Genomic DNA, 14320 nt, shown 5'->3' on the forward strand with positions numbered 1-14320 from the left:
GCACTGCTCCTCTTGAATCTGAGGTTCGACAAGCGGTCGGAGCCTCCTTTCCAGCACCCTGGCATAAGCCTTCCCCGGGAGGCTGAGTAGTGTGATACCCCGGTAATTCGAGCACACTCTCCGGTCCCCCTTTTTGAAGATGGGAACCACCACCCCGGTCTGCCATTCCATGGGCACTGATCCCGACCCCCATGCGACATTGAAGAGGCGTGTCAGCCAGGACAGCCCAACTATGTCCAGCGCCTTCAGCATCTCAGGGCGGATCTCATCCACCAAGGAGCTTTTTAACTACCTCAGCGACCTCTGCCAGGGATATGGGTGAGCCTCCCCCTAGGTCCTCAGGCGCTGCCTCCTCTGCAGAGGACATGTTGGTCGGGTTTAGGAGTTCCTCAAAGTGCTCTTTCCACCGCCCGACGATGTCCTCCGTCCGGGTTAGCAGTCCCCCCCCCTGCTGAGAACAGCCTGGGGTAAGCCCTGCTTTCCCTTCCTGAGCCGTCGGATGGTTTGCCAGAACCTCCTTGAGGCCAACCGAAAGTCCTTCTCCATGGCCTCCCCGAACTCCTCCCATGCCCGACCCTCTCGGAGGCGACCCTCTCGCTCTCCGGCGAGAACTCCAACACAGCGGCGCTCAGCCGGGGGCTCGTGAGTATCCCCACTCCCGCCCGGCGCCTCTCACCCTGGGCAACTCCGGAAAAGGACAAAGTCCAACCCCTCTCCAGGAGCTTGGTTCCAGAGCCAACGCTGTGTGTGGAGGTGAGTCCAACTATTTCTAGCTGGTATCGCTCCACCTCCTGCACCAGCTCCGGCTCTTTCCCCGCTAGCGAGGTGACGTTCCACGTCCCTAGAGCTAGTCTATGCCGCCGGCGATCGGCATGCCCGGGCCTCCCGCCCGACCCGCCGCCCGGTCTGCATAGCACCCGACCCCGATGCTTGTCCCTGCGGGTGGTGGGTCCACAGGGTGGCTGCTCCATGGTGTTCATTCGGGCTGAGCCAGACCGGGCCCCATGGGCAAAGGCCCGGCCACCAGACGCTCGCCTACGAGCTCCCCTCCTGGGTCTGGCTCCGGGAGGGTGCCCCGGTTTCCCTGGTCCGGGCGAGGTGGCTGTAGTCCGTGGGCTAACTATCATAGGGGTTGTTTTGAACCGCTCTTAGTCTGGGCTCTCCCCTGAAACCTGTTTGCCTTGGGAGACCCTACCAGGGGCTAATGCCCCGGACAACATAGCTCCCAGGATCACTGAGCCACTCAAACTCCTCCACCACGATAAGGTGGCGATTCACGGAGGAGCTTAAAACAATTTATTACAAATAAAACAACTGATTCAGTATCTTTTTGTCTCTTCTTGTTTTTGTTTTTTTTCTACTTGAAAAACAAGTTTCTGCTACATTTAATATTTTTACTATATACGTCTGTACGTATTGGTTATTTGCAATTGCTGCAATGTATGAGACGTTATGGAAATAAACCAGATAATGCATCACGACAAAGTCTCATGTCCTGCTAATCTATTCTGTATACAAACACACAACACCATTATCATTTCTAAAGCTTAAAGGGAATCTTTGCCGATTTTCAACCTGGCTTTGTATCGTTGCAATGTGGGTGGTATGTGCAGATGAACGCTGGACTTTTGCCGGCGGATGAGCAGGAAGCTCTGGGTGCTCGCAGTGTGGAGGCAGGTTGAACGTTGTTCATTTGCATACCCGCATTACAAAGGTGGTTGAAAATTGACAAAGTTTTTTGTTTTAAGAAAGAGTATATGTACTGTACCTCCTCACACTCCGCTCCATGGAAAACCACCAAACTGTCGCACTCTCTGCACTTAGACGGGGCGCGTAGTTTTCTCAGCTTATGGGTTTGAGCAGCTTTGGACATCTGAGCATTTCGGAAGGGACCCGGAGAACTGGCCGTCTCTGTCACCATCTCTGCCAGACCTGAAAATCAGAGCCACTGATGAGGGAACTTAAAAAAACAGGCGGCTTCATGCCGAGTTCCTGTTAGGTCAAAGCTGAAAAAAACTGAACCTCTGTGAGGGCAATTTAAAAAGTGACAGGTCTTTGTTGATATCACGACACAAAAAACACATCAGAAAAGATTAAATTAAGATAATCATGATAATAGAATACATTTAGTCATATAAAAGTCACATTGTTTTTTAAATTAAGTCAATAGAAAAGTGTTTGCTGCTTCAAGTCTCAATGAGAAAACAAACACACACACTGTCTAGAAGAGAACCGCATAGATACAGGAAGTGTAATCTTAGGCCGTACGCCAAAACTAACATGACCCCAATCTGTGCAGCTCTGTCAAGTGTAACAATATTTGATGCAAGCGAAACCCACCACAGAGTCAGGCCCATAAAAAAAAAGCACTATATGAGCAGTGGTCTCTATTTCTCCCCTCTTTCCTTGACTTCCCTGTCAGATAAATGGACACATTGACCGGCTGTGTTACTGCAGATAGAAGCCCAAAATTGGTACACATTAGCATCCATCTGCTTGAGGAGAAGGGGACATATAAAAAGACAACACACACACACACACACAATCAAGCGTTACCATTGTCCGAGGGCGGCTCTCTCTCATCCAAGTCATCAGCAGAAGACATGGTCCCAGTGGAAGGAGTCCTTGGCAGCCGTCGTTTGAAGTCACCTGCACACATATGTATACATATATATATTATATATATGTATACATATATATATATTATATATACATACTTAGCTCACAGCGCAGCAAGTAGTTTCAGCTGTAAAGGGAAGTGCACTCAGATGAGTAGTGCGTGGCTCTGGTGTGCGAAAAGGAAGTTACACGAAAACGATTATAATAAGAAGAAACGCATCATGAGCACCTTCATCCTCCTTTAGTGTTGTTGTGATTTTCTCTTTTTTATTTTCTCACTCTCTTTATCAGTCACACTTAAAATGTGTCACTTAAAATCGTCTTTTAAGTGAGATGATTTGGGTGTATTTCCATTAGGATTTCTTGATCTTATCTGCACAATTGTGCATTTGCAAGTGCAAAAACCCTCAACACCTTTTATAAATTAAGAAAAAAAATGTAATGAAAAAAATCCTCTTACCTGGACTGGCAGTGGGGGAGTCCATGGACCTTGACTCGCTGCTGCCTCCCGCACTCTCTGAGTCACTGCACATGCCGCCCTGGCTCCCCTGACTACTGGAGGCCCAGGCTCTCAGCGTGGCCGGGCCTCTCAGCACTGCATGAAAACATACAGAACCACCAGTCACACACAAACAGAATAACAACAAAGAAACACGGTTGAATGGCAGCTTCCCGTTTAGTGATATTCTTAGCATTAGTTTCAGCTATTTCAGAGACATGTGGTCACAAAGATATTCTAGACTTATGACGAGTAGGCAGCACACAACTGTTTGGATTTTAGTAATGAAAACATTTCCATGACTCAGGACACAGGGCAAGTCCCTGAAAGGCTCACATAAAGATAGAGGCAGGTTTGCAGGCTGATCTGACCCACAGACCGCCTGCCAGCTTCAGCTGTCCAACCATCATCAACGATTATTTTGGGCTTGGGAATCATCCAGTTTCTAAAATACTGTACATTCATGTCGGGAAAAAGCATTACCGAAGTAGGTATCAAATGGGATCTTCTCTAAAGTCTGCTGGTATTCTTAGAACTTGTAAATACATAAGCCATCATTGTTTGACTTGTGGTCCTTTGAATTCCCATTAGAAGCCTTAACCACTGAGTGAGCACCTTGTATGTCCGTGCTGCTGTTGGACCTCCGCTCGCCGATCTTTGCCGGCCGGTGAAGGGGACTGTCCACTTCGTCTCCGCTCAACACATCGCAGGAGTTGATGGATGCCTGAGACAGGTTGCCATGGGAGGAATGAGTGCTGCCCACTGACCTTTTGTTTAACACAAACCTGGGGAAATAAAGTCAGCATTTAAGGTTACGTGTGATGAAGGTTCATATTAGCCTGTATTATTAATTTACACAGTGCTCTCTGTGGGGATTTGACAAGATTATTGAACATGAACTCAACCATTACTTCACCAGGCACAGAGACTTAACTTTCAGCCATCTAAAACCCAGTGGCATGAATAAGCAAGGATGTACTTCAGAGCTTTATATAACCTCCTCGCAACACACCTGTAGTTAACGAGCCAATTAATTTCATTGGAAATGAAACATGCCATGTATTAGGGTGTAGGTCTGTCCACAACAGGCTAACCTAAACAGTTCTGGAGAACCAACAAAGTTCACTTTATTTGGTATGAGTCATTTCAAAGAGTTCAGTAATGGAAGTTGTGGCATAACTCAGACTGAAAGAGAGGATTAGGAACAGAAACTGAGTTTAGCCCGGCCAGCAGACCGCATATGTCAAACATGGAAGTGCAAACTTGTCTCAAGCACTAAATTTACATTCTAAGCCACAAAGTGTTTTTCAATCAATGTCAACACGTGTGGTTTAGGTTTCACTGTACCTAATAGAGCTACAACATTATTAATCTTACAATTAACATTAACCGTAAACTAAGAAAGTGAAACTTTCCTTATTTTCTTAGTGGTAATGTGTGTTTGTGTGTGTGTGTGTGGTGGGGGGGGCTACCCTGCCACTGCTTTGACAATCTAAGCAGAGTCTTAGGACAGCTCTAACCCAGAGCCAAACTCTCACGCTCACAATCTCCCCTGCTGCATTCAGCCTGCGCCACAGATATTTCCTGAGGAAGAGCAACAAATTCAACACGCATTCTGTCTCTCCTTGATTCTCTCTCTCTTTCTCTCTCTCGCTTCCTCCAACTCTGACTCACTGATACCTTTAGTGAAACAAGAACTAGACAATGAACAACCTCTAAATCGGCAGGAGTTACTTGAAAATTCTTTTGAAACACTCTCCTCTAAATCTGACGGTTAATCCTGCAAATATAGTCTCAGCTGGGCTCATTTAACATTGACTGTTTAGTGTTATGGCCTGTAATGACTGTGTTTAATCTACAACGTACGATTAATAAAAGATTGCAGCAAGCTGATTTTATAAATACAGAAGACCATTTCCAGAGTCTTAGTGTGCATCTACAGTACAGTACCTGGTATTGTCAGAGGAGGTGGAGTCTAAGTGCACACGTTCTTTAGGCAGATTTTTGGGCAGATTGCGGACGAACTCAGCGTAGCATTCACCCGGTTCGTACAACTTGGCACTCTCGCTCAGGCCCTGGTAGTGGGGGGGGAGCGACACAGTCTGCGCCTGCTGCATCTGAAACCAGTTCACTGTCACCTGAAGAATGACAGACGATTCAAAGTGGAATGAGTGAGTGAGTGACTCACTAATTATAAAAGGCAAATGAGTAAATAGACGGAATAACAAACATACAGGCAAACAATCATTCTTTCATGTTTAATAGTTTCTATTCTTCCCATTCAATATCATCAATTAGGTATTCGGTGCAAACTTTCAGTACCTGAGAGATTTCTGAAATCTGTGTTCCTTAATCAATTCTGTGGACACAAGTTTACGAACCACTCCAATCTTAAAAATGCGTACAGTGCATGTCAAATGGCTTGGTTCATGATAGCATTGGTATGGGGTTCAGCCTATAAATGCCTTGAACTTGGCTGATCCGAGCACATTTTTTAACTTGACCTTCTGTACAATCTGAAAAATTCAAGCAATCTGAAAAATATTTTTTGCCAAAAAGTTGCCAAACACAGGAAGCACAGCACACAGTACAAGTAGGACATTAGGCTACCGGCCCAACATTAGTCATTTTGTGATCATATAAACAGCAATTTGTGCTTCTTAACTGATTCTAATTTGAAATATGGAGCTTTTTTTATATCACGTCAACAAACCATTTACAAGCATCAGAATCAGCTTTTTTTGGCCAGGAATGTGAAGACATACAAGGTAGTTGACTTTCATTGTTCTCAATGTACTTACCAAGAAATAAACAAGAACAACAAATCTCGGCAGAGGTGACACATAAACATTTAACTACCAGTAGCAACATAGTAACGTAGATTTAGTGGTGCTGTGAAGTGTTAGTGCTTGTATTAAATTATCTTTGAAGTTTTAGTCTTGTGCTTCTGTGGCGCTACTAATTTGTTTACTATTTATCATGCATTACTTACAAGATATTCATTTGAAAGAACTGTATGTTATTGGACAACCCAGTCTCCTCTCTCAGTTCAGTGGCTTAGCTGACTGCTAATATTATGTCCTGTCCACTCACAGCTTTTAGCGTGAGGTCACACTGGAAGACCATCTCTCGGATTTGTGTGAGGATGGTGCTCTTGGCGTTGGCCAGATCCAGTCTCCTGACGCCTGCGTCAGCCATACAGCTCTGGTACTGGTCCTGGGCCTCCTCCGCCTGAACAATGGAAACAGAGAATAGTGTGAGGACGTGGATGAAATGCTAAAAGTACAATGAGTGTGCAGGAATTCAACTGCAGTGCACTGCCACAAAGACAGATTTTGACAACAAGGTGACAGAAACCCAAGCCAATATGAATTGTCCTGGTGTGGTAAACCTCACCTATCGACTGAGAAAGCTGAAAATGTTTAGGAATCATTAAAAGATGCTATTTATCACATCAATTATTTCCCCATATCCTCTCCCTTGCCTACCTTCTGCAGAGCCTCCTCCTCCAGCTTCCTCTTCTTCTCCAGCTGTTTGTTACCAGCATTAGCCTGCTCCTCCTGGGAGCGGTTGGTAGATGAATGGGCTTTCTGGTACTCCTCTCTCCTCTGGGCCTTCAGCACTCGTGCCTTACGCAAGGTTGCATCGGCCTCTTGCTGCCAAAACCACACAGATTAACCACAAAAGCCCATGTGATCAAAATGTGACATTTCATAAATACAACCAGGTTATCATGTTAATAAACATTGCATGTGAAGTGACACAGTAAAACATGCCGATAGCGTGTATCTAGTAGTGTGCACTACATACCATTTTCTTTTGCTCCCTCTGCCACTGCTCCTTTAAGTCTTTCCTCGACTTGTCAAGATCAGTTTTACGGGCCAGGAGAGGCTGAGAGGAGAGGGAAGGTCAACTATTACACTGAGGCACACAATTTCAAAATGCCTTTTCCCTGAAGGGATGTTTATTCTCAAAAGTTTGACATTAAAAGATAAGGCATACAGATGTTAACTATATCAGAGACGCTCATTTCCTAATCAGTACATACTGTTGCAGTACTTTAAGAGTGCCAGATTTTGCACGGATGGCACAGACATGATGTCTTTTTTCTTTTCTTGTATTTCACCAAAGGTCTTTTATTGTTGTGCACTCTTTATGTGCATGGCGCGTATGAATAGCTCTGCTGCTCATACATTTTTTTTGATTATGCTGGGTGTGTCCGCTTGAGATTTAGAAGCCCCAGCGACACCCGATCACACCCGTGGCTGCCATGTGTGCTACAGTCGTCTTATTCTTCTTACTCTTACCTGTATGAACTTATTCGTCTGAAGAGCCATCGCAGTTTGAACAAGCAGCTGTTTGTATTCAATGTCGTTCTTGAATGTAGAAATGTAGACATCACTGAATGGCATGTACACCTTGGACAAATGAAATAAAGAAATTAACATCGGAAAAACACTTTCATACGTTTTTTTATTTTAACAAAGACAGGAGGTAACAATTCTATACTAACTACATATAAGAAAGGAATATTCGTATGAAAAGGCTCTTCTTTTACCTGTTGACTGACCAGTGTCTTAGCAGACTCAGCCATCTTTGCATAGCTTTTGGCATACTCAATATCTGAAAGACAAAAAGTTTGACGAAACCAAAAGGAATTATTCTGTAATTATTATTATTATTATTATTATTATTATTATTATTATTATGTCTGTAATTACTGTCAACTAATGATTACGTGTGTTTAGGGGATAAAAGCATAAGCAAATGGTTTCTGCTTCGACTCAAAAACAAATAAAGATTCTCATTAAATATACATCATCAGGACCTGTGGGATCCCAAACTATATAGAGTATAGGCTGTTAAGCTAAATACTTTGCTTGTTGATATGGTCATCTGAAGCATAGCATATCCACAAACAGACTCATTTCAATATTCCAGTTGTCTTGCCATGCCCGATTAGTTTTCTGTAATTGCTTCGATATTCCTGAACATAGCAGCTAAATGTGTAAGAGAACACCGTCTCTGCAGTTTCAAGAAGTTTCCCTTCTGGTATAAAGGAGTGAAGCCTTTCTTCCTGACTGAGCTGAGCTGCCTACTTGAAGACCTGTTAAGTGCCCAAAAACTGTTCTGCCACTTCTGAACTCTAACCTCAATTAACAGCCAAAAGACGTATAATGACACAGGGGTCCACTTGCAAAATGTTGCTTCAGTCCTCCTGGTTCAAATACAATTTACAGATTTTTTTAAACTGCACTGCAACACAGAATGGGGTGCATTTCTACCGCTGTTCAGAAGTGATCAATCATCACATTCTTTCCCATAATATCTTGGATAATGTCCTAATGCAGTAACCCAGTGCACTGTCAATGTCTCACCCATAGCCAGTCGCTTCTCCATCCACGCCAGAAGGTCTTTGATATACTTGGACCAGGCCTTGGCGTAGAGTAGAGCAGACTCCACACCGCTGTCATTATTCAGCAGGGTCAAGTCAACTTCTTCCTCCCGCGTCAGCGGCACCTCTGGTCCTGGAGAGTCAGCAGAGGAGACGCACATCTCAAAACAAAGTAAATCGAAACACACGGTATCAACAGCAATGCAACGCGCTGGATTGATGCGTCTCAGATCTACTATCCCAACAGACGTGTGTGGGAGGTAAATGGAAAAACACGTTCAGGTTAAAAGTTGACAGCGTAGGAGGATGTGAAAGTGCCGGGCATCTTTTCAAATAGTCCAACAGCATTATTTTACTTTACTGGTCACACTGTGGCGCACATCTCTCCCAGCCACCCGCCATCTGATTTAACACAAACCCCATGTGTTTCCCATCCCACACGGAACTACTCCTAAACAGGCAAGGAATGTCGGATATGTGTCCAGAGAGGGGAAAACCAGCAGCTTGCATGAAAAAAAAAAGCAGCAGAAATAACAGGGGTGGAAGCAGAGGCTTAGGGTGGGTCTACCTCAGGCATTCAAGAGTCCAGAGCCTAAAACACTTGGCCAAATCACAAGCTGACACTCTTGGCCGCCCTGGGCTACAAAGCAAACCATTAAATGCTTTGTAAAGCAGCCATTAATAGCCATTACATTTCAGGATCCATTTATTTCACACCCACGATGCTCAGATGTAATTAACAGAATGTGAATAACACTTACCCACAAGATCATTCTTCTCTGAAGCGTATCCCTCAGGATCCACAGAGAGATTGTCAAAAGACTGTGAAAAGGACATCTCAGATTATAAGGAGGCAATATAGCAGACATGCAATCAAAGTCAGACATCAGAAGCAGCAGGATTTTCAACACCCCAATTAAGTACAGAAAGAACGTCTTTGAGGCTTTTTTTAAATGGAGGCGTGGTGAAATTGCTGCTTTAAATGCACCCTTTTGAAAACTATCATGTTTAAAGACAAAGCTTGAAAAAAGAAAAGAAAAAAAAAAGCTGAGAAAAAGAAGAGTGTATCTCACCCTGCTTCTCCTGGTCTGGGGGATCCCCAACCCTGAGCCACTGTCCACATCTCCCATAAGGAAGTCAGAAACTCTGGAGGGGAAGATGTGTAGGTGTAAGTCAAACGTACAGTGTGATATGGTATGCAGGAGTTTGCTCTCATTAAAAAACTAAAAGCAGATCTACAATTCAAAACAAGGATACATATAGGACAGAGGGATTCGCTTAAGACTCAAGCAGTGCTTTTGTTACACAAAAAAAGAAATAGCAATCTCGTGGTGTTGAAAAGGTATACAAACATTGCACTCACACATTGCCGAATGTGAATGCCAGAGTGTCAATGGATGTGTGTATCTCGCCAAATGTAGCTTTTGTGTTTTCTTGGTTCTCTTCCTTGAAGTTAATGCCTGTGGAGAGTGACAAAACACACACGAACCTCAGCCAAAATGACATTGCTATACAAACCAGCTTATGTATACTCAATCATTCAACAAATGCATAAACACAACAAGGCCTGTATGTGGCCGGGTGATGAGATATCACCAATTTAAAAAAAATACACATGGACAATAGATCAAATACATTTAAAAACCAACAGTGATGTATTAAATGCCTCAGAGCATTGTGTGTTTTTCTGTAATAATGAGAAATAGAAGCCAGTGTGAAATGTTTAGCTTTTGTGTGTCGTCTCTATAAAAGGGCTGACGTTGTCTCAAGTAAGTGTTGACAGTCTCCTTCGACGACAGACAAAAAGTTACACAGGGTGTGGTTACGCAGGGTCAAGAGTTTTAAAGACAACACTATGAAAACAGCTTAAAGGGCAAGGACATGTACGTCTTCCCATCCAATGAGAAAAGTCTTCAAGGATCTTCACGGATGGCAATTCAAGGAATATTCAGAAACAATCCCAAAGTCTCCCTCTTTAGTTCCAGTGTGTTATGATCCATGAGCCATCTCCTATGTTGATAATGCACAGAAAAAGTAATTAATCAAACACATTCTTTACTTCGAGATCTATTGACAGCAAGATGTCCACTTATTTTAGAACCAGGCCATCGAAGCTTGACAAATCTTGGAGAATGTGTGCACAGACCTTTCACTGTCGGGGAACAGTTTTTCTCAGCAAGAAGACATTTGCAGAGAGCAATCAGAGGAGCAAAAGACCGAGTGAAATCCAACTAAGCCGAGTACTTCCTGTCTGCCCGCAACAGGAAACACTCACACAGCTTGAGTTCTGTGACATGTAATACTATACCTAACTGTCAGAGCGCTTACCTTTTCTCTCTCTCTCTCGTGGCATCGTTGTCTTGTAACTGGTACCGGAAATAAAAAAAAGCTCTAAGAAGTTCCATTTTCCAGTCTGCTTTCTAGCTTTTGTGCTTCCATTTCCTCTTCATGAGAGCAAATTCGATCCATGTCAGTGGTGGTTGGGTAATTGTAAATGTCCAACTGTTGACGAAGCATAGAAGGGTCATGGCATGCTGCGATGGGGAGGAAACCCCGCGATCCAGAGAGACTCCCGACGACACGAAAAGAGGGGAGACAGCAAGGCACAAGCCTCCCTGTCGTGCACCTCCCTGGCCATGAATGCTAGCGTACAACTCTGCGCTGACTTCTTTCTTCCTCAGGACATCCTGTGGGTCTCATAACAATGATTCCAGAGCTCTGCCCCCCCTTGTCACGATTGAAATATGGAAACTGCATCATTCAAGTGCAGAGGCCATTGTCTTCTTTCGGTTGAGCCATAACGGGGACAATTAGCTCCTGAAAAATGTCTTTAGTGAGTTAAAACCATATCTTATAATATTATCATAATTCTGGCTTGACATAGCTTAAAATCTCTGCTGTGATATGCTTTTAAAAAACACTAAAACATCAAAGATTTGTTATTAAGAAAACAAAAAAAAACTATTGTATTTACATGCAGAAAATAGTATCCATTATTATTACTATTATACAACAGCATTCTTTTCTTAGATTAATTAAATTAACTACAAAACATTCATCTGATAGTGACAGAAGGGAAAGAAATTCAAAAAGTTGAGGAAGTTAACACTTTTATTGCACTTGTACTTCTGTAGGAGGAGGGGAACATGAACACTCTCAAAACGTGACCAGGAAAAGCTATTTTGTCTGGGTCTGCTTTTGAACTTCAATGAGAGGCTGTGAAAAAGATCATAAATTAAGCTAAGTGGAGCAGATGATGTGCTTCACATTTTCCAGTTAGTTAAAAAACAATAACAGGTGAATAGTTTGAGTGGATAACATCTACCAGGGCTTGACATTAATGCTTGCCCAAGGCAAGTAAAATCTGTGTTCGAACAAGTGGAATGCCTGATGCGTCCAAACGGGCAAGTGAAAAATAAATTAGGGGCCAGAAACTTGAATAAATACAGTTGTTTGAAGAGATGTTTTCGAAGCAATAAAATAGATATTAAAGAATGAATTATAAGGTAGTAAACATCTCAAGCCCTGATGCATGTATAAATGGCATTTAAAACTAGTTGGACAACCATGCGTTTGGAGAGGGAGGTTTTCTTTCCAGTAAATTCTGCCAGCTCAACTCGCCCCAGGTGTCCCGAGCATCAAAGAGCAACGTGAGTGAAGAGACGACACACTTTGAAGACACTGAGACGCACGAGGCCTGTTATCATCCAAACCTTTGAGTCCTCATCTCTGATGTCTCGCCGATTCATTCCTCTTTCAGTCCTCCTCTGGCTTGCTGTCTGCATCAATATTGTGTTACCTACTGGCCATTAGGGAGAGTCCAGCCAGCATGGGTGTTGATGTAAGGCCCCCCCCCTTGTGGACAGGCACATTTCCAAGTTTCCACTTGTCAACTAGATATGCAACTACTGTACTTACTGCGAGATCACATGACAGGGCTTTCCTTGAAAACAGGAACGGCGGCACACTGCACCGCCATGCTGTACAATAGCCGTGCTGTGGTGTCATTTTTCCATCCCGTCACTGTCAGTCCAGTAATTAAAGTTAATCTCAATAATGCCAATAATTCTTTGGCTGATCCAACACGGGATCTCTTTTGTTTCCTTCGTGCATTCTAAACATTGTCGAAGCACTTCTCAGCGGACTACAGATGCAGACATGCATTCTTAAGCATTCCTAAGGAGTAGGTCACAACTCAAGATATTGAGATAGGGCAGGTTAGCTGTCAGGCAACCACACACCCCCATGAAGCTTGGAAAAGAATGAAGACGCACGGATGCGCTTGACCGACAAGCAGCCTGCCGGGGGCCTCCGCGGTCGCTGAAATATGGAATGCAAATTACAGCCGTGTAGTCTCTGCTGTAGAGATCATTGTGTGCAAGTTAGGTTGAAGAAATACCCTTGCAGTGGATCACGTTTCCGGCTGGAGTTGTGGGTTGAGATTCCTTTTCTTTTGTATTCATTCAGGAGACGGGATAGAGATCTGTCGCTGAAGGAGTAATTATTTCTCATACTATGACCTTTCAGAAACAAATCTCCAAAACTGACGTAGGCTTTTAGCCTGAACCAGAAATGCAACAAAGAGATTTCATGCCAAGATATATGAGCATCATCTTGGTGCCCGAGTGCTTTTGCCCGTATGTCTGTGTGCCTTCATGCATGCTTGTGAGTAATTACCGACCTTTGACCTTGGCAATGACTGTGCCAGCCGCTCCCAGGATGTCCACTGAGTTGAGGGTCTGGTGTTTGCTGATGATGGCTTTGAGGACGCGGAGTAACTCTGCCAAACGTTCCTGCACCACTCCCTGAAGACCTTCCAGATTCTCTGAGAAAATGGGAGAATAAGTAAATCAAATCTGAAACACAACCACCGTGCGCGATTTGCAAATCACACATTTCCATCCATTTGTCAAAGACACCACCATCACACTACACTTTGAGTCACAGGTTAGCCAGTGCCAAATGAATTCCTGCCATTCCTTTTGTCTTAGCCACACGATTCACTTGGCAAATACTTTGTTATTTTGCAATAATGAAACTTGCATGTCATCTTTTATCTCACCCAGACAGTTCAGGGCAACTAATACAGTGCATTGTCTGTGACTCCAGATATAAAGTGGAAGACGGTTGGGGTTGAGCGACAGTGACTAACTACTGCGATGAAACTTCTTTTCTGCTTCCTCCAGGCAGACAGTAACACCACGTACAACGGAAAAGGCATGTGTCTATGCAAACAGGTCACACTGTGGCAGTCGCAGTTATAACATTCTCACACAGGTGGAGTTGATGAATACAGAACTGATTACATGCTTTTTGAGGTTGCGTGGCCCAAGTGAGGTCATGTCAAACTCGTACTTAAGAGAAACATCGCAGTTAACAAAGCCACAGACTGTATCTCTGCAACAGCCACTGTGTCTTTCAACATCGTTGAGTACTGGTAGAGTTACAAGCTAAATGAGACCTTTATTCATTCAGCTTTTACTGCTGAATATATAGAACTGTGGTGTCTGAGTTTATGTAGAACACAATAAAAGGGCACTCACACTACATTAGGATGAAGAAATAACATTTTAGAGTCGACTGAAGTGGCACACATGGCAGCTATTATGTACTTTTTCTGCAGCAATCAGGAGAAAGTGTGAAAAAGATCTTGCATTTTTCTATGTTACCAGTGAGTTTTCTGAAGGTGACACTGGAGGAGGAACAGAATGTACAGATTACCTCTATCCTGTTATTTTCACTCTGAAAGGTATACCTTTCCTATAGAGCCAACCAAAACAGTTGGGGGGGGGGGGGGGGGGGGGGGG

The 14320-nt window shown here is 43.7% G+C and overlaps 1 protein-coding gene across 5 annotated transcripts in view; it reads right to left on the reverse strand.

Annotated features, from left to right (window-relative positions):
- The window catches only part of LOC116393053 (rho GTPase-activating protein 29-like), a 29708-nt gene that overhangs the window by 4761 nt on the left and 10627 nt on the right, over positions 1–14320 (reverse strand). For 2 of the 5 annotated variants that reach the window (XM_031864962.1, XM_031864963.1), the window contains 15 exons: positions 13195–13338; positions 9877–9973; positions 9587–9659; positions 9275–9335; positions 8497–8646; positions 7677–7741; positions 7426–7536; positions 6929–7009; positions 6607–6774; positions 6212–6349; positions 5069–5256; positions 3734–3903; positions 3080–3214; positions 2557–2649; positions 1769–1932 (listed from right to left, as the gene is read on the reverse strand). In XM_031864962.1, the coding sequence (XP_031720822.1) occupies positions 1769–1932; positions 2557–2649; positions 3080–3214; positions 3734–3903; positions 5069–5256; positions 6212–6349; positions 6607–6774; positions 6929–7009; positions 7426–7536; positions 7677–7741; positions 8497–8646; positions 9275–9335; positions 9587–9659; positions 9877–9973; positions 13195–13338 (1838 nt within the window). The other 3 variants (XM_031864966.1, XM_031864965.1, XM_031864964.1) reach the window with 3 other exon arrangements.

Source organism: Anarrhichthys ocellatus, unplaced genomic scaffold (genome assembly GCF_004355925.1).
Source record: "Anarrhichthys ocellatus isolate YVR2014 unplaced genomic scaffold, GSC_Weel_1.0 scaffold32, whole genome shotgun sequence".
NCBI lineage: Eukaryota > Metazoa > Chordata > Actinopteri > Perciformes > Anarhichadidae > Anarrhichthys > Anarrhichthys ocellatus.